The sequence below is a fragment of the Hyla sarda genome, chromosome 6, assembly GCF_029499605.1.
Source record: "Hyla sarda isolate aHylSar1 chromosome 6, aHylSar1.hap1, whole genome shotgun sequence".
NCBI lineage: Eukaryota > Metazoa > Chordata > Amphibia > Anura > Hylidae > Hyla > Hyla sarda.
In genome coordinates this window covers 230,646,706-230,671,456 of record NC_079194.1, presented here as the reverse complement: position 1 = coordinate 230,671,456, position 24,751 = coordinate 230,646,706, and the positions used below count along the sequence as shown (strand labels likewise).

At 46.5% G+C, this 24,751-nt stretch overlaps 1 protein-coding gene across 3 annotated transcripts in view; it reads right to left on the bottom strand.

The window, feature by feature from the left end:
- The window catches only part of KIF18A (kinesin family member 18A), a 141,620-nt gene that overhangs the window by 86,767 nt on the left and 30,102 nt on the right, over positions 1-24,751 (bottom strand). For all 3 annotated transcript variants that reach the window (XM_056526678.1, XM_056526677.1, XM_056526679.1), the window contains one exon: positions 250-603. In XM_056526678.1, the coding sequence (XP_056382653.1) occupies positions 250-568 (319 nt within the window). In that variant the 5' untranslated portion in view covers positions 569-603. The remainder of the gene's footprint in view (positions 1-249; positions 604-24,751) is intronic.

Below are 24,751 nucleotides of genomic sequence, written 5' to 3'. Positions count from 1 at the left end.
AAGAGTGATCATTAAAGTTATTTTTTCCCTAGTGCTGCATCAGAGGAAGCACATGCAGACAGCATACAAAGGCTGTGCCTTGATCTACGAAATACTGAGAGGGCAATTAAGACCTGTCAATCTTTTTTTCTTTACTGCAGATAGCTTTTGCTGCAAACACTGGTCTTACAGAAATTCAAAAAACAATAAGAAGGAAGCGAGACACTGATGATCTTATCAGACGCACACACAGGACAGCATGATACGTACCAGTGCAGTTATATCCATTTAAAACACCATCCAGGACAAACTTAGTGGTCTGGTCAAAAATTTCTTGCTGGGTTGAATTTTCATCAAAGACGCAATCAAACACGAACTTCAGATCTTTATTTTTCTTTTTTGCTATGTCCCGATTGGCAGCACTTCTGCCATGAAAAAAATTGACTTCTTCAACTTTTGGGTCAAAAACTAAAATGTGTTTATCAACCACCTGCACAACGTTTGTGAAATTGGCTACTTTCTCCCTCTCATTTGGAGGCCGGACTCTGACAACCACTCTCACGTGGCTGCAAACGTCAGATTCATGCATGTTTCAATAAGGTTATCCAAGAAAATAGTTATTTTCTGTAAAATAAAAAGAAATGAAGACTGAGAACCACATAACTAAATAAAAAGACAATTATACGTTTCCTTAATGTCTAGCTGCGGTGATCCATAAGTATCGGAAGTAGACCACTGCTGGTCATAAACATATGCAGAGGTTGGCAGTTGTAGTATTTCTAATGTTGCCTGCCTGGTGGCTTATGTAAGTACTCATGGGTAGTCATCAATATCTAAGGCTTAGAGTAGACAGTAGTTGATCACTAAAATATTAGCATGCAATAAAATAAAACATTGCCAATGACTGTAAAGAGATCCATTTTTATTTCTAGTATTTCATCTGTCAAGAGTACGACAAGTACACTGCTCAAAAAAAATAAAGGAAACACATAAACACCACAAGGTAACTCCAAGTCAATCACACTTCTGTGAAATCACACTGTCCACTCAGGAAGCAACACTGATTGACAATCAATTTCATATGCTGTGGTGCAAATGGAACAGACAACAGGTGGAAATTATAGGCAATTAGCAAGACACCCCCAATAAAGGAGTGGTTATGCAGGTGGTGACCACAGACCACTTCTCATTTCCTATGTTTCCTGGCTGATGTTTTGGTCACTTTTGAATGCTAGCGGTGCTTTCACTCTAGTGGTAGCATGAGACAGAGTCTACAACCCACACAAGTGGCTCAGGTAGTGCAGCTCATCCAGGATGGCACATCAATGCGTGCGGTGGCAAGAAGGTTTGCTGTGTCTGTCAGCGTAGTGTCCAGAGCATGGAGGCGCTACCAGGAGACAGGCCAGTACATCAGGAGACGTGGAGGCGGCCCATAGGAGGGTAAAAACCCAGCAGCAGGACCGCTACCTCCGCATTTGTGCAAGGAGGAGCAGGAGGAGCACTGCCAGAGCCCTGCAAAATGACCTCCAGCAGGCCACAAATGTGCATGTGTCCACTCAGAAACATACTTCATGAGGGTGGTATGAGGGCCCGACATCCACATGTGGGGGTTGTGCTTACAACCCAACACCATGCAGGACGTTTGGCATTTGCCAGAAAACATCAAGATTGGCAATTGGCGCCCTTTGCTCTTCACAGATGAAAGCAGGTTTACACTGATCACATGTGACAGACGTGACAGAGTCTGGAGATGCCGTGGAGAACGTTCTGCTGCCTGCAACATCCTCCAGCATGACCGGTTTGGCGGTGGGTCAGTAATGGGATGGGGTGGCATTACTTTGGGGGGGCTGCACAGCCCTCCATGTGCTTGCCAGAGGTAGCATGACTGCCATTAGGTACAGAGATAAGATCCTCAGACCCCTTGTGAGACCATATGCTGGTGCGGTTGGCCCTGGGTTCCTCCTAATGCTAGACCTCATGTGGCTGGAGTGTGTCGGCAGTTTCTGCAAGAGGAAGGCATTGATGCTATGGACTGGCCTGCCCGTTCCCCAGTCACCTCATCAGGAGCATGCCCAGGCATTGTAGGGAGGTCATACGAGCACGTGGAGGCCACACACACTACTGAGCCTCATATTGACTTGTTTTAAGGACATTACATCAAAGTTTGATCAGCCTGTAGTGTGGTTTTCCACTTTGATTTTGAGTGCGACTCCATATCCAGACCTCCATGAGTTGAGCAATTTGATTTCCAGTGATAATTTTTGTGTGATTTTGTTGTCAGCACATTCAACTATGCAAAGACAAAAGTATTTAATACGATTAGTTCATTCTTTCAGATCTAGAATGTGTAATCTTAGTGTTCCCTTTAGTTTTACCTTACCTTCCTCCCCGCTACCATTGCTACCGATATCCCCCGGCCCTGGTCTTCTTCCTGGTCTTGGGGTCCGACACGTAACACTGTGGGTCAGCAAATTGCCGTCCGCAGTGATGTCCCACCTTGGCAGGTAATAGACTGGGCAGCAGTGTCATGTAACGGTCCCATGCACCAACAAGAAGGCCAGTTACGGGACAGTCATTTTTCGATGATACATTTCCTTCAGTAAAATCAGTTTTTGTATATTTAAATAATGTAAATGTCAAAAAAGGATTGGGTCCAAGTCTTCTCGCTGTAGTCCAGCTCTAACAAATTTTGCCATAGCAACAAATTTGAATGAAATGTTAACCATTCTGTCTGTTATAGTGTTCTAAATATGTTCTGTTATAAAGCTGTAGACCAATATGATTGCAGAATATTGGCAAGTATATCATTGTGAACTCTTAAACTGCCTTAACCTCATGTGACCTCCTTTCCTTTGACAGGTCATACACACAAGACATGTTTTTCTGGTTGTAAATACCTCTGATGAGTGGAATATCCTCTCTAAGTTGACTGAAAAACGTAATCTCCAAAGCTTCCTGGATTGGTAAAGTTAAGCAAATAAATAGGCTGGCCTTCTGTGTTGTACTGCTACGATAACTCCAAGGAAAAAGGCGTGGATATTACACATGAATTATAGTGATGAGGACCTCTGCCCAGTAGGTTTCCAGTTCTAATGGAGCATATTGGTCATGAGTATGAGGTAGATGGCGTTTGTACCTCCCTTCCAATGTATACTCTGCTTATTAGTTCAGAGCAGGGTAATGACAAAATCAACATGGAGACCTAGAGCTACATGAGCTGGTAGGTGATACATAATGTCACACACACAAGCTTAGTAAATTACTTTTTCCAGTTCTTTATTTCTCTATGGGGGAGAGAGTTATCAACACCTGCTCATAGCAACCAGATTGCATCTTTTATTGTTCAGAGGCCCTTTCAAAAAGCAAAGAAGCAATCTGATTGGTTGCTTTGGACAACTCAGCAACTCTTCCTCTGGACAGGTTTTGATAAATCTCCCCCTATGTTTTTTGGTATTGTTCCCTGCTTTAGTCTTGAAATTAAAGTAGATCTAGGCCTAGAAGAAAATGAAATACGGTAGTTAAACAAAAAATATTGTTGCCCTGTAATTTGTCCATCTGCAAGATTTTCTTTGTGATCCTAAACAGTTTTGTAGGTTTCCAGTATAAATCACAGGGATTATATTCCTCCTGATATCCTCAGGTGAAAAGAAGTTGACTATAGGTGACTTAAAAGGGTAATCATATGAACTATGCACAGGTAGGTGCTAAATAGAAAATAACATTTTCCTTGCTCCCCCACCTCCGTTCTACACAGTTTCCACTCCTGATGTGCAGCACTTTGGGGAGCACAATCAGCATGTGCTGTTGCCCACTGAGCCAATCAGTGGCCACAGCAGACTGCAGGAGAACCACTTTAAATTATTAACTTACTGGCACAAGACACCAGAACGCTTAGCGAATTGAGCTCTCCAGCTGAGACAGATTCTGGCATTGTGGTAAAAACGCTGATACCTTTTAGCACCTTTGGTGGCATTATTAGCCGATTATTCCCTGCCTGAAGAATGTTGAAAGCTTCATTAACCATATATGTGCATCCAATATCAAATTAAATCCCCAACTGGGGTCCCTGTAGCTCCAACCAAGACCCTAAGCCCTTTTAAACACTTGCTGGAAAAGCATCTTATAGCGGTGGCCCAGATCCTGGTACCAATGTTGTGGCTGCAATCCACCACTCCACCTATAGTGCAGCTAATCAAATGTCTGTGTTGAAAGAGCTCTATGGTTGGGAATCTCATTCACTTCCAGCATTTCACCGACTCTGGGATTCTTGGTTGATTTAATTATTTACACTCACGTGACCCCCCCAACATCCTTTTCTCCTCCTCAATACTCGCCCTATTGCTTTATATGTCAACATTATTAGGTAATGTATTGTCACATTTGCCATAATCTTTGGATTTAGATAGCAGAACTCTTCGAGTATGTTGTTAACCGTAAACTCTCTTATTCGAATGTTCACCTTAGATATGTATTGTAGAGGTACAGATGTGAAATAGTCTTGTTCCTTTGTGCAGTACTAATAAGTACAAATAATAAAAAAATTCAACTGCCTGATCCTTCTCTTGCCCGACATCTGCCATCAAAGGGTTAAGGTTAGGCAGATATTAGTGTAATGTATATGGCCATCTTTATCTCCTATGGAAACAAAGGATCAGCCATGTTAAAATCCAAGAAGTCCAGTACTTTTCTTTCAACAGAATAAAAATTAGGGAAGAGTTAGGGCACCCAGGTTAATATTAGTATTAGGTGACAATCCCTCGGACTGTTAACCAATTTGTCTGGGCACCTTTATAGTCAGTCACTGAATTGAGAGGAGGGGAGGGTAATGGCTGACCTCCCCTGTACAATCATTATATTTTTCTCAGTTTTTCAAGGGAATCTGACAGACTGTTCAACAGCATTAAAACCAACACACACGGTTATATCGGGGGTGAACCTGAGTAAAATAACGTTATACTTACTATAATTGGTACAGCCATTTTCTAGAGATTTCCCCCGATGCTAGTATGTAAAGTAAGTTTTGTGCACAATGGAGGCAGAAGAAGACTTTCCAAGCTTCCCTGCATCATCCTGTTTGCTGTACTATGCCTGCCTTTATCCATAACTAGCTAAGTACCCGGCGTTGCCCAGTTTTTCCTAGCTAATCCTTGTTATCCTTATATCCTAACCTCATCCAGTCTTCATATCCACCCTTATATCCCGACCTCATATCTCATCCTCATCTCCCGCCCTCCTATCCTGTTCTTATATCTCATCCACCTATCCCGTCCTCAGGTGGGGCTGAGTTGGGATGAAGAGATTGTGAGCCGAAAATTGAAGGAGGCATGGTTTTGTGAGAGTGGGCATAACTTGCAAGCAGGACCAATGCACAAAAAGGGTAGAAAATAAAAAGGGTGTAGCTTAAATGGTGGGTGTGGTTTTGCAAATTGGGGTGTGGCATGCAGAAGGGGTGTAGTTGGACTGACGCACTCACCAGGAGACCCAGAACAAAGCTTGAGTAAGGTACTAAAAGTCCCATATACTTGCATGGGACTTAAGACAAAAACCCCATCCTTCAGGTAAAGGGGTAGGTTAGGGTTAATTTAACTATCATGTATTTTTACTTGACATAAAAGTAATACGTGTACTAAGTTTCATTTTATCAAAATATCTCCAGCCATTTGGAAGTTATGCTGGAACATACATTACCCATAGACTTGTATGGGACTTTAAACAAAAACCCTGACCCTCACAATTGGGGGTGGGTTAGGGTTAATTTATCTATCCTAAATTTGTAGAAGACAAATAAGTAACATGTGTACCAAGTTTTATTGAAATATCTTTAGCCATTCGGAAGTGATGCTGGAACATACACTGCCCAGTTATTCCCACCTTATCCTTGCGGGGGAGGAAATGCAACAAAGGAGGAAGCTTTTGTCCTCATATGTCGTCCTTAAATCCTGACCCCATATCCCCTCCTTAAATCCTGACCCCAAATCCCCTCCTCATATTCCGACCTCATATCCTTTGACCATATTTTGTCCTCATATCTCAACCTCATATTGCATCCCCATATCTAATCCTCATATCCAGTCCAAAGGTTGGGCAGCTGAAATTAAAAGGGGTGTGGATTAAAGGGTGAGCGTGTCTTTGCAAGATGGGTCGTGGTATGCGGGGAGGGTGTGGCGTGCCAGCCGGACTGATGGATTCATCAGGAGATGCAGAGCGCACCTTGTGGAGTAAGGTACCAGAAGTCCTATATACTTGCATGGGACTGGAAACAAATACCCCATCCTTCACTTAACGGGGTAGGGTTAGGGGTTAATTTAACTATTATATTTTTTTTATTTGACATGTAAGCAACATGTGACCAAGTATCATCAAAATATCTCCAGCTGTACGGAAGTTATGCTGGAACATACATTTCCCATAGATTTGCATTGGACTATAAGGACAAAGTGTTTTTCTGCTTTTGCATTTTAATTTTTCCTCCTTACCTTTTAAAAATCATAACTCTTTCAAATTTACACATAAAAAAACCATATGAGGGATTTTTTTTTCGCACCACCAATTCTACTTTGTAATGTCATCAGCCATGTTACCCAAAAATCTACGGTGAAACGGAAAAAAAAATAATAATTGTACGACAAAACTGAAGAAAAAACACCATTATGTAAATGTCGGGAGCTTTTCTTTCTACGTAGCACATTTTTCAGTAAAAATGACACATTATCTTTATTCTGTAGGTCCATATGATTAAAATGATACTGTACTTATATAGGTTTGATTTTGTCGTACTTCTGGAAAAAAATTATAACTACATGCATGAAAATTAATACATTTAAAATTGTCATCTTCTGACCCCTATAACTTTTTAATTTTTTCATGTATGGATCTGTATGTGGGCTCATATTTTGCGCCGTGATCTGAAGTTTTTATCGGATATCATTCTTGTTTTGATCAGACTTTTTGATCGCTTTTTGCTCATTCTGTTATGGTATAAAAATTAACCAAAAATACACTATTTTGGACTGTGGAATTTTTTTGCGCGTCCGCCATTGACCATGCGGTTTAATTAACAATATATTTTTACAGTTTGGACAATTACGCACACGGTGATACCACATGTTTATTTTTATTATGTTTATATATTTTTTTATATGGAATTTGGGGAAGGGGGGGGGGTGGCGATTTAAACTTTTAATAAGGAGGGGGTTAATGTATGCGCTTTTAAACTTTTAACCTTTTTTTTTGTTTGTTTTTTTACACTTTTAGTCCCCTTAGGGGACTTTTAGCAAGAATCATTTGATTCCTCACACAGATCTGTCACGATGCCGGCTGGCAGGTGGTGGATCCTCTGTGCCAGAGAGGGATTGGCGTGGACCGTGCTAGAGGATCGGTTCTAAGTCACTACTGGTTTTCACCAGAGCCCGCCGCAAAGCGGGATGGTCTTGCTGCGGCGGTAGTGACCAGGTCGTATCCCCTAGCAACGGCTCAACCTCTCTGGCTGCTGAAGATAGGCGCGGTACAAGGGAGTAGACAGAAGCAAGGTCGGACGTAGCAGAAGGTCGGGGCAGGCAGTAAGGATCGTAGTCAGGGGCAACGGCAGAAGGTCTGGAATCACAGGCAAGGAACACACAAGGAACGCTTTCACTGGCACTAGGGCAACAAGATCCGGCGAGGGAGTGAAGGGGAAGTGAGGTGATATAGGGAAGTGCACAGGTGTAAACACTAATTGGAACCACTGCACCAATCAGTGGTGCAGTGGCCCTTTAAATCGCAAAGACCCGGCGCGCGCGCGCCCTAGGGAGCGGGGCCGCGCGCGCCGGGACAGAACTGACGGGGAGCGAGTCAGGTACGGGAGCCGGGGTGCGCATCGCGAGCGGGCGCTACCCGCATCGCGAATCGCATCCCGGCCGGAGGTGGTAACGCAGCGCCCCGGGTCCGTGGAACCGACCGGGGTGCTGCAGTGAGGGAAGTGTAGCGAGCGCTCCGGGGAGGAGCGGGGACCCGGAGCGCTCGGCGTAACAGTACCCCCCCCCTTGGGTCTCCCCCTCTTCTTGGGGCCTGAGAACCTGAGGATCAGACTTTTGTCCAGGATATTGTCCTCAGGTTCCCAGGACCTCTCTTCTGGACCACAACCCTCCCAATCCACTAAAAAAAAAGTTCTTCCCCTGACCTTTTTGGAGGCCAAGATCTCTTTGACAGAGAAGATGTCCGAGGAGCCGGAAACAGGAGTGGGAGGAACAGATTTAGGAGAAAAACGGTTGAGGATGAGAGGTTTAAGAAGAGAGACGTGAAAGGCATTAGGGATACGAAGAGAAGGAGGAAGAAGAAGTTTGTAAGAGACAGGATTAATTTGACACAAAACTTTAAAAGGACCAAGATAGCGTGGTCCCAACTTATAGCTCGGGACACGGAAACGGACATATTTAGCGGAGAGCCATACCTTGTCTCCAGGGGAAAAAATGGGAGGAGCTCTTCTTTTCTTATCTGCGAATCTCTTCATGCGAGAAGAAGCCTGTAAGAGAGAATTTTGGGTCTCTTTCCATATGGTGGAAAGATCACGAGAAATTTCATCCACAGCGGGCAGACCAGAGGGCAAGGGGGTAGGGAGGGGGGGAAGAGGGTGACGGCCGTACACCACGAAAAACGGAGATTTGGAGGAAGATTCAGAGATTCTGAAATTATACGAGAATTCGGCCCAAGGTAGAAGATCTGCCCAGTCATCCTGGCGGGAGGAAACAAAATGTCGTAAATAGTCACCCAAGATCTGGTTAATTCTCTCTACTTGTCCATTGGATTGAGGATGGTATGCAGAAGAAAAATTTAATTTAATCTTGAGTTGTTTACAGAGAGCCCTCCAGAATTTAGACACAAATTGGACGCCTCTATCCGAGACGATCTGTGTAGGCAACCCGTGAAGACGAAAAATGTGTACAAAAAATTGTTTAGCCAACTGAGGCGCTGAAGGAAGACCAGGAAGAGGGATGAAATGTGCCATTTTGGAGAATCGATCAACGACCACCCAAATAACAGTGTTGCCATGGGATGGGGGTAAGTCAGTAATAAAATCCATACCAATCAGAGACCAAGGTTGTTCGGGGACAGGTAGAGGATGAAGAAAACCAGCGGGCTTCTGGCGAGGAGTCTTATCCCGGGCACAGATAGTGCAGGCTCGCACAAAGTCCACCACATCAGTCTCAAGAGTCGGCCACCAATAGAAGCGAGAGATGAGTTGCACAGATTTCTTAATGCCCGCATGACCTGCGAGATGGGAGGAGTGACCCCATTTGAGGATCCCAAGGCGTTGGCGTGGAGAAACAAAGGTCTTTCCTGGAGGAGTTTGCCTGATGGAGGCTGGAGAAGTGGAAATCAGGCAGTCAGGAGGAATGATGTGTTGAGGAGAGAGTTCAATTTCAGAGGCATCTGAGGAACGAGAGAGAGCATCGGCCCTAATGTTCTTATCAGCAGGCCGAAAGTGAATTTCAAAATTAAATCGGGCAAAGAACAGAGACCACCTGGCCTGACGAGGATTCAGCCGTTGGGCAGACTGGAGGTAGGAGAGGTTCTTGTGATCGGTGTAAATAATAACTGGAAATCTTGATCCCTCCAGCAGATGCCTCCATTCCTCAAGTGCTAATTTAATGGCTAGAAGCTCTCGATCCCCGATGGAGTAGTTCCTCTCCGCCGGAGAGAAGGTCCTGGAAAAGAAACCACAAGTAACAGCATGCCCGGAAGAGTTTTTTTGTAGAAGGACAGCTCCAGCTCCCACTGAGGAGGCATCAACCTCCAATAGGAAGGGTTTAGATGGGTCAGGTCTGGAGAGCACGGGAGCCGAAGAAAAGGCAGACTTGAGTCGTTTAAAGGCGTCTTCCGCTTGAGGAGGCCAAGACTTGGGATCGGCATTTTTTTTTGTTAAAGCCACAATAGGAGCCACAATGGTAGAAAAATGTGGAATAAATTGCCTGTAATAATTGGCGAACCCCAAAAAACGTTGGATGGCACGGAGTCCGGAGGGGCGTGGCCAATCTAAGACGGCAGAGAGCTTATCTGGGTCCATTTGTAGTCCCTGGCCAGAGACCAAGTATCCTAGAAAAGGAAGAGATTGGCATTCAAACAGACATTTCTCTATTTTGGCATAGAGTTGATTATCACGAAGTCTCTGAAGAACCATACGGACATGCTGGCGGTGTTCTTCAAGATTGGCAGAAAAAATCAGGATATCGTCCAGATATACAACAACACAGGAGTATAGGAGATCACGAAAAATTTCATTAACAAAGTCTTGGAAGACGGCAGGGGCGTTGCATAGACCAAAGGGCATGACCAGATACTCAAAGTGTCCATCTCTGGTGTTAAATGCCGTTTTCCATTCATCCCCCTCTCTGATGCGGATGAGATTATAAGCACCTCTTAAGTCCAGTTTGGTAAAAATATGGGCACCTTGGAGACGATCAAAGAGTTCAGAGATGAGGGGTAGGGGGTAGCGGTTCTTAACCGTGATTTTATTAAGACCGCGGTAGTCAATGCAAGGACGTAGAGAGCCATCTTTTTTGGACACAAAGAAAAATCCGGCTCCGGCAGGAGAGGAGGATTTACGGATAAAGCCCTTTTTTAAATTTTCTTGGACGTATTCAGACATGGCAAGAGTCTCTGGGACGGACAGAGGATAGATTCTGCCCCGGGGTGGAGTAGTGCCCGGGAGGAGGTCAATGGGACAATCATAAGGCCTGTGAGGAGGTAGAGTCTCAGCTTGTTTTTTGCAAAAAACGTCCGCAAAGTCCATATAGGCCTTAGGGAGACCGGTTACATGAGGAAGCACAGGGACACGGCAAGGTTTACTGGGAACCGGTTTTAAGCAGTCCTTGGAGCAAGAGGGCCCCCAACTCTTGATCTCCCCAGTGGACCAATCCAGGATTGGGGAATGGAGTTGAAGCCAGGGAAGTCCAAGAAGGATCTCAGAAGTGCAATTGGGGAGGACCAACAGTTCAATCCTCTCGTGATGAGATCCGATGCACATTAGAAGGGGCTCCGTGCGGAAACGTATAGTACAGTCCAATCTTTCATTGTTTACACAATTGATGTAGAGGGGTCTGGCGAGACTGGTCACTGGGATGTTGAACCTGTTGACGAGAGAGGCCAGGATAAAATTTCCTGCAGATCCAGAGTCCAAGAAGGCCACAGCAGAGAAGGAGAAGGCAGAGGCAGACATCCGCACAGGCACAGTAAGACGTGGAGAAGCAGAGTAGACATCAAGGACTGTCTCACCTTTGTGCGGAGTCAGCGGACGTCTTTCCAGGCGGGGAGGACGGATAGGACAATCCTTCAGGAAGTGTTCGGTACTAGCACAGTACAGGCAGAGATTCTCCATGCGGCGTCGTGTCCTCTCTTGGGGTGTCAGGCGAGACCGGTCGACCTGCATAGCCTCCACGGCGGGAGGCACAGGAACAGGTTGCAGGGGACCAGAGGAGAGAGGAGCCGGGGAGAAGAAACGCCTCGTGCGAACAGAGTCCATATCCTGGCGGAGCTCCTGACGCCGTTCGGAAAAACGCATGTCAATGCGAGTGGCAAGATGGATGAGTTCATGTAGGTTAGCAGGGATTTCTCGTGCGGCCAGAACATCTTTAATGTTGCTGGATAGGCCTTTTTTAAAGGTCGCGCAGAGTGCCTCATTATTCCAGGATAATTCTGAAGCAAGGGTACGGAACTGTACGGCATACTCGCCAACGGAAGAATTACCCTGGACCAGGTTCAACAGGGCAGTCTCAGCAGAAGAGGCTCGGGCAGGTTCCTCAAAGACACTTCGAATTTCCGAGAAGAAGGAGTGTACAGAGGCAGTGACGGGGTCATTGCGGTCCCAGAGCGGTGTGGCCCAAGCCAGGGCTTTTCCAGACAGCAGGCTGACTACGAAAGCCACCTTAGACCTTTCAGTGGGGAACTGGTCCGACATCATCTCCAAGTGTAATGAACATTGGGAAAGAAAGCCACGGCAAAACTTAGAGTCCCCATCAAATTTATCCGGCAAGGATAGTCGTATTCCAGAAGCGGCCACTCGCTGCGGAGGAGGTACAGGAGCTGGCGGAGGAGATGATTGCTGGAGCTGTGGTAGTAACTGTTGTAGCATAACAGTCAGTTGAGACAGCTGTTGGCCTTGTTGTGCAATCTGTTGTGACTGCTGGGCGACCACCATGGTGAGGTCAGCGACAACTGGCAGAGGAACTTCAGCGGGATCCATGGCCGGATCTACTGTCACGATGCCGGCTGGCAGGTGGTGGATCCTCTGTGCCAGAGAGGGATTGGCGTGGACCGTGCTAGAGGATCGGTTCTAAGTCACTACTGGTTTTCACCAGAGCCCGCCGCAAAGCGGGATGGTCTTGCTGCGGCGGTAGTGACCAGGTCGTATCCCCTAGCAACGGCTCAACCTCTCTGGCTGCTGAAGATAGGCGCGGTACAAGGGAGTAGACAGAAGCAAGGTCGGACGTAGCAGAAGGTCGGGGCAGGCAGTAAGGATCGTAGTCAGGGGCAACGGCAGAAGGTCTGGAATCACAGGCAAGGAACACACAAGGAACGCTTTCACTGGCACTAGGGCAACAAGATCCGGCGAGGGAGTGAAGGGGAAGTGAGGTGATATAGGGAAGTGCACAGGTGTAAACACTAATTGGAACCACTGCACCAATCAGTGGTGCAGTGGCCCTTTAAATCGCAAAGACCCGGCGCGCGCGCGCCCTAGGGAGCGGGGCCGCGCGCGCCGGGACAGAACTGACGGGGAGCGAGTCAGGTACGGGAGCCGGGGTGCGCATCGCGAGCGGGCGCTACCCGCATCGCGAATCGCATCCCGGCCGGAGGTGGTAACGCAGCGCCCCGGGTCCGTGGAACCGACCGGGGTGCTGCAGTGAGGGAAGTGTAGCGAGCGCTCCGGGGAGGAGCGGGGACCCGGAGCGCTCGGCGTAACAAGATCAATGTGGTTTCATAGAACCACGCTGATCTGTGTGCTCTGCGCTCGACTGATAAAGCCTGGTTCTGCCAGGCTTTATCATTCTCAGTGCAGGAGCCCACATGGAAGGAGAGCTAAGCCCAACGGCTACCTCAACAGGGATGATCCATCCCACTAGACCGCCAGGGATGGGATAAAGGCACCTTTAGACGACGCTATCAGCTTTGACAGCGGCGATCTAAAGGGTTAATAGCCGGCTATTAAAGGGTTAATGTCAGCTATTAACACCGGTTTGAGTCGGGAGCCCGTGCCATACCCCTTTAACGGCACATGGACAAGTATACAAGTCCACGGTCGTTAAAAGGTTAAACAAAAAACCCAGACCCTCGCAAATAAGGGTAGGTTAGGGTTTAACCCCTTAAGGACCAGGCCATTTTACACCTCAGGACCAGAGCGTTTTTTGCACATCTGACCACTGTCACTTTAAACATTAATAACTCTGGAATGCTTTTAGTTATCATTCTGATTCCGAGATTGTTTTTTCGTGACATATTCTACTTTAACATAGCGGTAAAATTTTGTGGTAACTTGCATCCTTTCTTGGTGAAAAATCCCAAAATTTGATGAAAAATTTGCATTTTTCTAACTTTGAAGCTTTCTGCTTGTAAGGAAAATGGATATTCCAAATAAAAAAAATTTTGATTCACATATACAATATGTCTACTTTATGTTTGCATCATAAAATTGACGTGTTTTTACTTTTGGAAGACACCAGAGGGCTTCAAAGTTCAGCAGCAATTTTCCAATTTTTCACAAAATTTTCAAACTCACTATTTTTCAGGGACCAGTTCAGGTTTGAAGTGGATTTGAAGGGTCTTCATATTAGAAATACCCCACAAATGACCCCATTATAAAAACTGCACCCCCCAAAGTATTCAAAATGACATTCAGTCAGCGTTTTAACCCTTTAGGTGTTTCACAGGAATAGCAACAAAGTGAAGAAGAAAATTCACAATCTTCATTTTTTACACTCGCATGTTCTTGTAGACCCAATTTTTTTATTTTTACAAGGGGTAAAAGGAGAAAATGTATACTGTATTTGTAGCCCAATTTCTCTCGAGTAAGCACATACCTCATATGTCTATGTAAATTGTTCAGCGGGCGCAGTAGAGGGCTCAGAAGTGAAGGAGAGACAAGGGGATTTTGGAGAGTACGTTTTTCTGAAATGGTTTTTGGGGGGCATGTTGCATTTAGGAAGCCCCTATGGTGCCAGAACAGCAAAAAACCCTCACATGGCATACCATTTTGGAAACTAGACCCCTTGAGGAACGTAACAAGAAATTAAGTGAGCCTTAATACCCCACAGGTGTTTCACGACTTTTGCATATGTAAAAAAAAAATTTTTTTTTTCACTAAAATGTGTGTTTCCCCCCAAATTTCACATTTTTGCAAGGGTTAATAGCAGAAAAGACCCCCCAAAATTTGTAACCCCATCTCTTCTGAGTATGGAAATACCCCATGTGTGGACGTCAAGTGCTCTGCTGGCGCACTACAATGCTCAGAAGAGAAGGAGCGCCGTTGAGCTTTTGGGAAAAAAAATTGTTTGGAATGGAAGTCAGGGGCCATCTGCGTTTACAAAGCCCCCCGTGGTGCCAGAACAGTGGAACCCCCCACATGTGACCCTATTTTGGAAACTACACCCCTCACAGAATTTAATAAGGGGTGCAGTGAGTATTTACACCCCACTGGCGTTTGACAGATCTTTGGAACAGTGGGCTGTGCAAATGAAAAATAAAATTTTTCATTTTCACGGACCACTGTTCCAAAAATCTGTCAAACACCTGTGGGGCGTAAATGCTCACTGTACCCCTTATTACATTCCGTGAGGGGTGTAGTTTCCAAAATGGGGTCACATGTGGGTATTTTTTGGGGGGGGTTTATGTCAGAACCGCTGTAAAATCAGCCACCCCTGTGCAAATCACCAATTTAGACCTCAAATGTACATGGTGCGCTCTCACTCCTGAGCCTTGTAATGCGCCCGCAGAGCATTTTACACCCACATATGGGGTATGTCCGTACTCAGGAGAAATTGCGTTACAAATTTTGGGTGTCTTTTTTTTCCTTTTAACGCTTGTGAAAATAAAAAGTAAAGGGCAACACCAGCATGTTAGTGTAAATTTTTTTTTATTTTTTTACACTAACAAGCTGGTGTAGCCCCAACTTTTCCTTTTCCTAAGGGGTAAAAGGAGAAAAAGCCCCCCAAAATTAGTAGTGCAATTTCTCCCGAGTACAGAGATACCCCATATGTGGCCCTAAACTGTTGCCTTGAAATACGACAGGGCTCCAAAGTGAGAGAGCGCCATGCGCATTTGAGGACTAAATTAGGGATTGCACAGGGGTGGACATAGGGGTATTATACGCCAGTGATTCCCAAACAGGGTGCCTCCAGCTGTTGCTAAATTCCCAGCATGCCTGGACAGTCAGTGGCTGTCCGGAAATGCTGGGAGTTGTTGTTTTGCAACAGCTGGAGGCTCCGTTTTGGAAACACTGCCATACAATACGTTTTTCATTTTTATTGGGGGGACAGTGTAAGGGGGTGTATATGTAGTGTTTTACTCTTTATTAGGTGTTAGTGTAGTGTAGTGTTTTTAGGGTACATTCACACTGGCGGGTTACGGTGAGTTTCTCGCTAGAAGTTTGAGATACGGCGAAAAATTTGCCGCAGCCCAAACTTGGAGCAGGAAACTTACTGTAAGCCTGCCCGTGTGAATGTACCCTGTACATTCACATGGGGGGGGGGCAAACCTCCAGCTGTTCCAAAACTACAACTCCCAGCATGTACTGACAGACCGTGCATGCTGGGAGTTGTACTTTTGCAACAGCTGGAGGCACACTGGTTGGAAAACCTTCAGTTAGGTTCTGTTACCTAACTCAGTATTTTCTAACCAGTGTGCCTCCAGCTGTTGCAAAACTACAACTCCCAGCATGTACTGATCGCCGAAGGGCATGCTGGGAGATGTAGTTATGCAATAGCTGGAGGTACGCAACTACAACTCCCAGCATGCCGAGACAGCTGATTGCTGTTTGGACATGCTGGGATTTGCAGTTTTGCATCTGTTGGGCTACAGTTTTAGAGACCACTGCAAAGTGATCTCCAAACTGTGGACCTCCAGCTATTGCAAAACTACAATTCCCAGCATGCCCTGACAGCAAACAGTTGTTTGAGCATGCTAGGAGTTGTAGTTTTGCAAGATCTGGAGGGCTACAGTTTAGGGACCACTATATAGTGGTCTCAAACTGTAGCCCTCCAGCTGTTGCAAAACTACATATTCCAGCATGCCCAAACAGCAGTCTGGGCATGCTGGGAGTTGTAGTTTTGCAACATCTGGAGGGCTACAGTTAGAGACCACTGTATAATGGTCTCAAACTGTACCCTCCAGATGTTGCTAGGCAACTCACCGGCTTCCGTCGGATCCAGCCGCACGTCATCGCCGCCCGCCGATCTCCGTCGCCTGCAGCCTCCGACGCCCGCCCGGATCGGTAAGTGGATCTTCGGCGCCGGTCCCCGTCGTTTCCCCGTCCTGCCCCGCCTATTGTGGGAGGGCAGGACGGGGAAAACGAAAGTAAACCCCCCCGCCCCCGATCTGCTATTGGTGGTCGCGTCTAGACCACCAATAGCAGGGATAGGAGGGGTGGCACCCGTGCCACCTCACTCCTATCGCTTCAGGGGGATCGTGGGTGTCTTAGACACCCGCGATCCCCCTTACATTGCGGGTCACCGGGTCACTATAGACCCGTAATGACCCGGAATCGCGCAAATCGCAAGTGTGAATTCACTTGCGATTTGCCGCGATCGCCGACATGGGGGGGTCTGATGACCCCCCTGGTCATTTGCACGGGATGCCTGCTGAATGATTTCAGCAGCCATCCCGCTCCGATCCCCGCCCGGCGCACGGCGGGGACTAAAACTGCCCATGACGTAAATGTACGTCCCTGGTCCTTAAGACCCAGGGTGTCGGGACGTACCGTTACGTCATGGGTCCTGTAGGGGTTAAAGGGGTTATCCAGGAAAAAAACTTTTTTTTTTTTAATCTATATATCAACTGGCTCCAGAAAGTTAAACAGATTTGTAAATTACTTCTATTAAAAAATCTTCATCCTTTCAGTACTTATGAGCTTCTGAAGTTGAGTTGTTCTCATTGCAAACCTATTCTACTCTGTGCAGTTCCCGAGACAAGCAGAGATGTCAGCAGAGAGCACTGTTGCCAGACAGAAAACAACAACTCAACTTCAGCAGCTGATAATTATTGAAAGGATTATGATTTTTTAATAGAATTTACAAATCTGTTTATCTTTCTGTAGCCAGTTGACATAAATTATGTTTTTTTTTTTTTTTTCCTGGAATACCCCTTTAATATCTTTAGCTGTTTGGAAGTAATACTGGAATATACACACATACATATATACGTTGAGTTTATATATGTATGTACATATACACACACACACATATATATATATATATATATATATATATATATATATATATATATAAAATCGCTTTCACAATAAGATGTACGAGCGAAGAAGAGGGCAAAAAATGGGCGGACATAGTGCACCAAACAGGGCGGAGGCAGGGAAGCCGGCTCCTGCTCCATTGTGCAGAAGTCTGAGTTCACATAGCAACAGGGCAATAATTCTAAAACATTATTTTACTCATGTTCACCCGCACTTTAACCTAGTGTTTTGGGTATAGGTCTGTCAGTTTCCCTTTAAATCACTATAAAAAAATTTAGGGGTGAGGAGAAAGACTGCTGGGATTGTTTTATTGTATTCTTTATGTATTTTTTTTTTTTCTTTAAAATTAATAAACCAAGAATTTGAAGAAAAAGGAACTTAATTTTATTATATGAGCTAAAGTCGGGTGCTCCCGTATCCCAGCCTGACCCAGACCGTATCTAATTCAATTCAATGAGCCGACCGGAGTCTACGTTTAAACGTATCTGGTTTTTTGACGGACCTAAAACGGTGGTATGACGCAGTTTTAGGTCCGGTCAGAAAACCGGATACGGGGCAAAAGTGTGCCAACCGGAGTTACTGTTTGACTCCGGTTGGCTCATTGAAATGAATTAGATACGGGCAGGGACCGGCTGGGATACGGAAGCCGTAGAGTGAAATCGTAGTGTGAACTTATCCTTAAAGGGGTACTCCGGTGGAAAGTTCTTTTTTTTTTATCAACTGGTGCCAGAAAATGAAACAGGTTTGTAAATTACTTCTATTAAAAAATCTTAATCTTCCAGTACTTATTAGCTGCTGAATACTTCAGAGGAAATTATTTTCTTTTTGGAACACAGAGCTCTCTGCTGACATCATGACCACAGTGCTCTCTGTTGACATCTCTGTCCATTTTAAGAACTGTCCAGAGTAGGAGAAAATCCCCATAGAAAACATATGCTGCTCTGGACAGTTCCTAAAATGGACAGAGATGTCAGCAGAGAGCACTGTGCTCGTGAGTTCCAAAAAGAAAAGAATTTCCTCTGTAGTATTCAGCAGCTAATAAGTCCTGGAAGGATTAAGATTTTTTTAACAGAAGTCATTTACAAATCTGTTTAACTTTTTGGCACCAGTTGATTTAAAAAAAAAAAAAAAAGTTTTCAAGGGGAGTACCCCTTTAAAGGAGTTTTCCCAAGGGTAAATGCTGGAATTGGCTATGTGTATAAATTTCACAACAACTTCTGAGGTAAATAATTGCACAAAGGCTTCAGCTATTAGGATTTACTGGACATCCTACAGACCTCCATGAGAGTTCTGGTGCATCTAAAGCCTTGCCCATGTCTTATGTTCGGAAGCTTTAAAGAAGTACTCTGCCCCTAGACATCAGGGGATAAGATGTCTGATCGCAGGGGTCCTGCCGCTGGGAACCCCCGCAATCTCTCCTGCAGCACCTCTTATCATCTGGTGCACGGAGCAAGATTCGCTCTGCCTGTTGACTAGCGATGCAGGGGCCCGGAGGATCGTGATGTCACGGCCCGGCCGCTTGTACCATCACGCCCGCTCCCTTAACGCAAGTCTATGGGAGGGGGCATGGTGATTGCCATGTCCCCTCCCTTAGACTTGCATTAAGGGGGCATGACGATGATAAAGCGTGCTACAGGAGAGATCGCGGGGGTTCCCAGCGGCGGGACCCCCGCGATCAGACATCTTATCCACTATCCTTTGCATAGGGGGATAAGATATCTAGGGGCAGAGAACCTCTTTAAGCAAATGCATGTTAAAGAAGAAAGGAAATGGGGCTGAACGTCATACTTAAAGGGGTACTCCGCCCCTGGACATCTTATCCCCTATGAAAAGGATAGGGGATAAGATGTCTGATCGTGGTGGTCCCGCCGCTGGGGACCCCTGCGATCTCTCCTGCAGCACCCCTGTTTCTCAACTGCACAGAACGAGGATGGCTCTGTGGCTGATGACTGGCAATGCAGGGGACGGAGTTTCGTGATGTCTCTGCCCCCTTGTGACGTCACGCCCCGCCCCTTCAATGCAAGTCTATGGGAGGGGGAGTGATGGCCATCACGCCCCCTCCCGTAGATTTGCATCGAGGGGGCAGGGCTTGATGTCACGATACTTCGTCCCCTGCATCGCTTGTCATCAGCCACAAAGTGATTCTCACTCTGTGCAGCTGAGAAACAAGAGTACTGTAGGAGAGATTGCGGGGGTCCCGAGTGGCGGGAACCTCACGATCAGATGTCTTATCCCCTATCCTTTGGATAGGGGATAAGATGTCTAGGGGTGGAGTACTCCTTTAACCCCTTAAGGACCACGGGTTTTTCAGTTTTTGCACTTTTTTTTTCTCTTCACCGTCTAAAAATCATAACGCTTTCAATTTTGCACCTACAGACTCATATGAAGGCTTATTTTTTGCGCCACCAATTGTACTTTGTAATGACATCAATCATTTTACCACAAAATTTACGGCAAACACAGAAAAAAAAATATTTATGGGGAAAAATTGATTAAAAAAAAAAACGCAATTTTGTAATTTTTGGTGGTTTTCCGATTCTACGCAGTGACATTTTCATTAAAAATGACACCATATTTTTATTCGGTAGGTCCATACGGTTACAATGATACCCAATTTATATAGGTTTTTCTTTTCTAACTAACTAAATGCACCAAAATTAGTATGTTTAAAAAATAGTCCTCTTCTGACGCCTATTACTTTTTTATTTTTCTGCATACAGGGTAGTATGAGGGCTCCTTTTTTGCGAAGTGATCTGAAGTTTCTATCGGTACCATTTTTATTTTGATCAGACTTTTTGATTGCTATTCATACATTTTTTTTTATGGTATAAAAAGTGACTGTTGTGGACTGTGGAATTTTTTTTTTTTTTTTTAGGGGCACACCATTTACCGTGCGGTTTTATTAAAGATATATTTTTATAGATCGGACATTTACGCATGGGGCGATACCACATATGTTTATTTTTATTTACATACTTTTTTTATGGGAAAAGGGGGGTGATTCAAACTTTTATTAGGGAAGGCGTTAAATTACATTTAGTAACTTTTTTTTTTTTTTTTTTTACAATTTTTTTTTGCAATGTTTTGCCAATACATTGCAATGATCAGTATTATCGGCAGTCAATTGCTCGAGCCTGGATCTCAGGCTTTGAGAAATCAAACACCGATCGGACGCACAGGAGGCAGGATAGGGACCTCCCGCTGTCCTCTCAGTTGTTCAGGATGCCACGATTTCCTAAACAGCTCCGCTGAGCTAACCGTCAGCGTATTCTCCCGTTTTAGACACCAGGGGTGTGGAAATTAAAAAATAAAAACTACTTGTCCAAGGACTAAAATGGAGCACAATCTACATGTGCCTCATGACGATCCTCTTGTCCTGGTACATAAAATAATTTCAACCAAAATAGTCTGTAAATAAGGTCTTTATTAATAGAAACTTAATAGGCAGACCAGTATGTCACCCCATTAGGTGGATAGGGCCCCTGATAAATCAGCCCCATTAAATAGGTTGTCCCCCCTTCAGGTAGGTATGTCCCTTTATCAGGTGGTACGTCCCCCTCATCACGTAGGAAGGCATGAAGGGCTCCCCTAGTATGTAAATAGGGCCCTAGATTATCACACCCTGTGCCATTATATTCCCCCTTCTCTGATGCTCCCCGTGCCATTATATTTCAGCCCCCCCTGTGCCATTATATTTTAGCCCCCCCCAGTGCCATTATATTTCATCCCCCCACCTGTGCCATTATATTTCAGCCCCCCCGTGCCATTATATTTCAGCCCCCCCCCTGTGCCATTATATTTCAGCCCCCCCCTGTGCCATTATATTTCAGCCCCCCCGTGCCATTATATTTCAGCCCCCCCGTGCCATTATATTTCAGCCCCCCACCTGTGCCATTATATTTCAGCCCCCCACCTGTGCCATTATATTTCAGCCCCCCCGTGCCATTATATTTCAGCCCCCCCGTGCCATTATATTTCAGCCCCCCTCGTGCCATTATATTTCAGCCCCCCCCCGTGCCATTATATTTCAGCCCCCCCCTGTGCCATTATATTTCAGCCCCCCCCTGTGCCATTATATTTCAGCCCCCCCTGTGCCATTATATTTCAGCCCCCCCGTGCCATTATATTTCAGCCCCCCACCTGTGCCATTATATTTCAGCCCCCCACCTGTGCCATTATATTTCAGCCCCCCACCTGTGCCATTATATTTCAGCCCCCCACCTGTGCCATTATATTTCAGCCCCCCACCTGTGCCATTATATTTCAGCCCCCCACCTGTGCCATTATATTTCAGCCCCCCACCTGTGCCATTATATTTCAGCCCCCCACCTGTGCCATTATATTTCAGCCCCCCACCTGTGCCATTATATTTCAGCCCCCCCCCCCGTGCCATTATATTTCAGCCCCCCCCCCCCCGTGCCATTATATTTCAGCCCCCCCCCGTGCCATTATATTTCAGCCCCCCCGTGCCATTATATTTCAGCCCCCCCCGTGCCATTATATTTCAGCCCCCCCCCCGTGCCATTATATTTCAGCCCCCCCCCGTGCCATTATATTTCAGCCCCCCCCGTGCCATTATATTTCAGCCCCCCCCCTGTGCCATTATATTTCAGCCCCCCCCCTGTGCCATTATATTTCAGCCCCCCCGTGCCATTATATTTCAGCCCCCCACCTGTGCCATTATATTTCAGCCCCCCCGTGCCATTATATTTCAGCCCCCCGTGCCATTATATTTCAGCCCCCCCGTGCCATTATATTTCAGCCCCCCCGTGCCATTATATTTCAGCCCCCCCCGTGCCATTATATTTCAGCCCCCCCTGTGCCATTATATTTCAGCCCCCCCTGTGCCATTATATTTCAGCCCCCCCCTGTGCCATTATATTTCAGCCCCCCCTGTGCCATTATATTTCAGCCCCCCCTGTGCCATTATATTTCAGCCCCCCCGTGCCATTATATTTCAGCCCCCCACCTGTGCCATTATATTTCAGCCCCCCACCTGTGCCATTATATTTCAGCCCCCCACCTGTGCCATTATATTTCAGCCCCCCACCTGTGCCATTATATTTCAGCCCCCCACCTGTGCCATTATATTTCAGCCCCCCACCTGTGCCATTATATTTCAGCCCCCCACCTGTGCCATTATATTTCAGCCCCCCACCTGTGCCATTATATTTCAGCCCCCCCCCGTGCCATTATATTTCAGCCCCCCCCGTGCCATTATATTTCAGCCCCCCCGTGCCATTATATTTCAGCCCCCCCCGTGCCATTATATTTCAGCCCCCCCCCGTGCCATTATATTTCAGCCCCCCCTGTGCCATTATATTTCAGCCCCCCCCGTGCCATTATATTTCAGCCCCCCCCCTGTGCCATTATATTTCAGCCCCCCCGTGCCATTATATTTCAGCCCCCCACCTGTGCCATTATATTTCGGCCCCCCCGTGCCATTATATTTCAGCCCCCCCGTGCCATTATATTTCAGCCCCACCGTGCCATTATATTTCAGCCCCCCCGTGCCATTATATTTCAGCCCCCCCGTGCAATTATATTACACCCTCCCCTTGTGCCATTATATTACACCCTCCCCTCCATCATTCACTGATTCACTGAACCCCCTCCCCCTGGTTTTTCCTGTCCTTCGTCCCCACGTGCGCTCCAGCAGGCTCAGGGGGTTGGCGTCTATGTTGCTGTACCGCATTCTCTGTCACATGCGTCTACGCTAGGGATCGACCGATTATCGGTATGGCCGATATTATCGGCCGATAATCACAATTTTGGGCATTATCGGTATCAGCAATTACCTTGCCGATAAGCCGATAATGCCCCGCCCCCGGCACCGCGTCGCACCCTACCACCGTAGTGCTGGGCGGTATACCGGTATGGATTTTTGCCCATACCGCTATACCGGTCGGGCCCCTCCCCCACCCTCCGAGTCAATAACAAAAATTAAACTTCCCTATAAAGGGGTTGGTACGGGCCCATGCATCCTTCCTTCCTTCCTGTAGTGTCCGGCGGCATTCCGGGTGGAGGGTGAACCGGTCCGGGCTGTCCTTCTCCGGGGGTCATCTTCTCCACTCCGGGCAGGCTCCGGCCTAGTACGCTGCATAGACGCCGCTACGCCGTGACGTCAGGTGCGTCACTACGCACGGGCGTCACTGCGCAGCGGCGTCTATGCAGCGTACTAGGCCGGAGCCTGCCCGGAGTGGAGAAGATGACCCCGGAGAAGAAGGACAGCCCGGACCGGTTCACCCTCCACCCAGAATGCCGCCGGACACTACAGGAAAGAAGGATGGCCCGGACCACCCAGACAGGTAGGGGGAGAGAAGCGGGTGGCGGCGGCGGCGGCGGCCTATGGCACCGCAAAAGCCACTGCAGTGCACGGATTTAAAGCTCCCGCTTTAAATCAATGATCTGCAGCGGTGTCGAGGGGGGATAAATAGCCGATAACTTATACCGGAATATCGGTATAAGTTATCGGCTATCTGCCCTAACCTCCACCGATTATCGGTATCGGCCCTAAAAAACTGATATCGGTCGATCCCTAGTCTACGCTGGGATGCCGACATCATGCGCGGCTCGCTGTAGGCTGCAGCATACAGCTGCAGTCTCCAGGAGTTTAGTGACGGGGCGAGAATGATTGCCCCATTATATGTAAATTCCTCAGGCATTTAGCCCTGCTTTACTGAAGCAGGGCTAAATGCCTGAAGAATTCACCTGCCCGGCACCCGGAACTGAATGTCCCGAGCGTCGGGCGATACAATTTCCACATCCCTGGATGCTGTGAAAAACTTTGATCGCGGCGTCTAAAGGGTTAATACCAGACATCAGCCCGATCGGCAATATCTGGTATTAGCCGCGGGTCCTGGCTGCTGATAGCAACCGGGACCCCGCAGATACAAAGCTCGCTCAGCTCCTGAGCACACTTCACATACCAGGAGCCGGCCACAAACATAAATATATGTTGGTGGTCGTTAAGGGGTTAAATAAATTGTCACAATAATGATCCCACCATATCTAAATGGCAACTTAACCTGGTGACAGGGACACAAGTCAGAAACTTGTGTTCTCAGTGCCATCATTTTGGTAAAAACAATGTTTGTTAGCTGGGACTACACAGTAGGCATGCTCTCTGTAGACTGTGATATTCATGAGCTGCTGCCACCTGCCGCCCACTCGCCAGTGATTGACAGTGTTTTGTCTATGCACAGATTCCCTTTATGTAGGCACAGATTCATACACACACCTAACGCAACTCATTTATCAAAGTCTTACAACACTTCTCAAAGTACTAAGCGGATGTAATAGGTAGTAATAGAAGGTAATGTCTCACCTGCTCTTATTCAT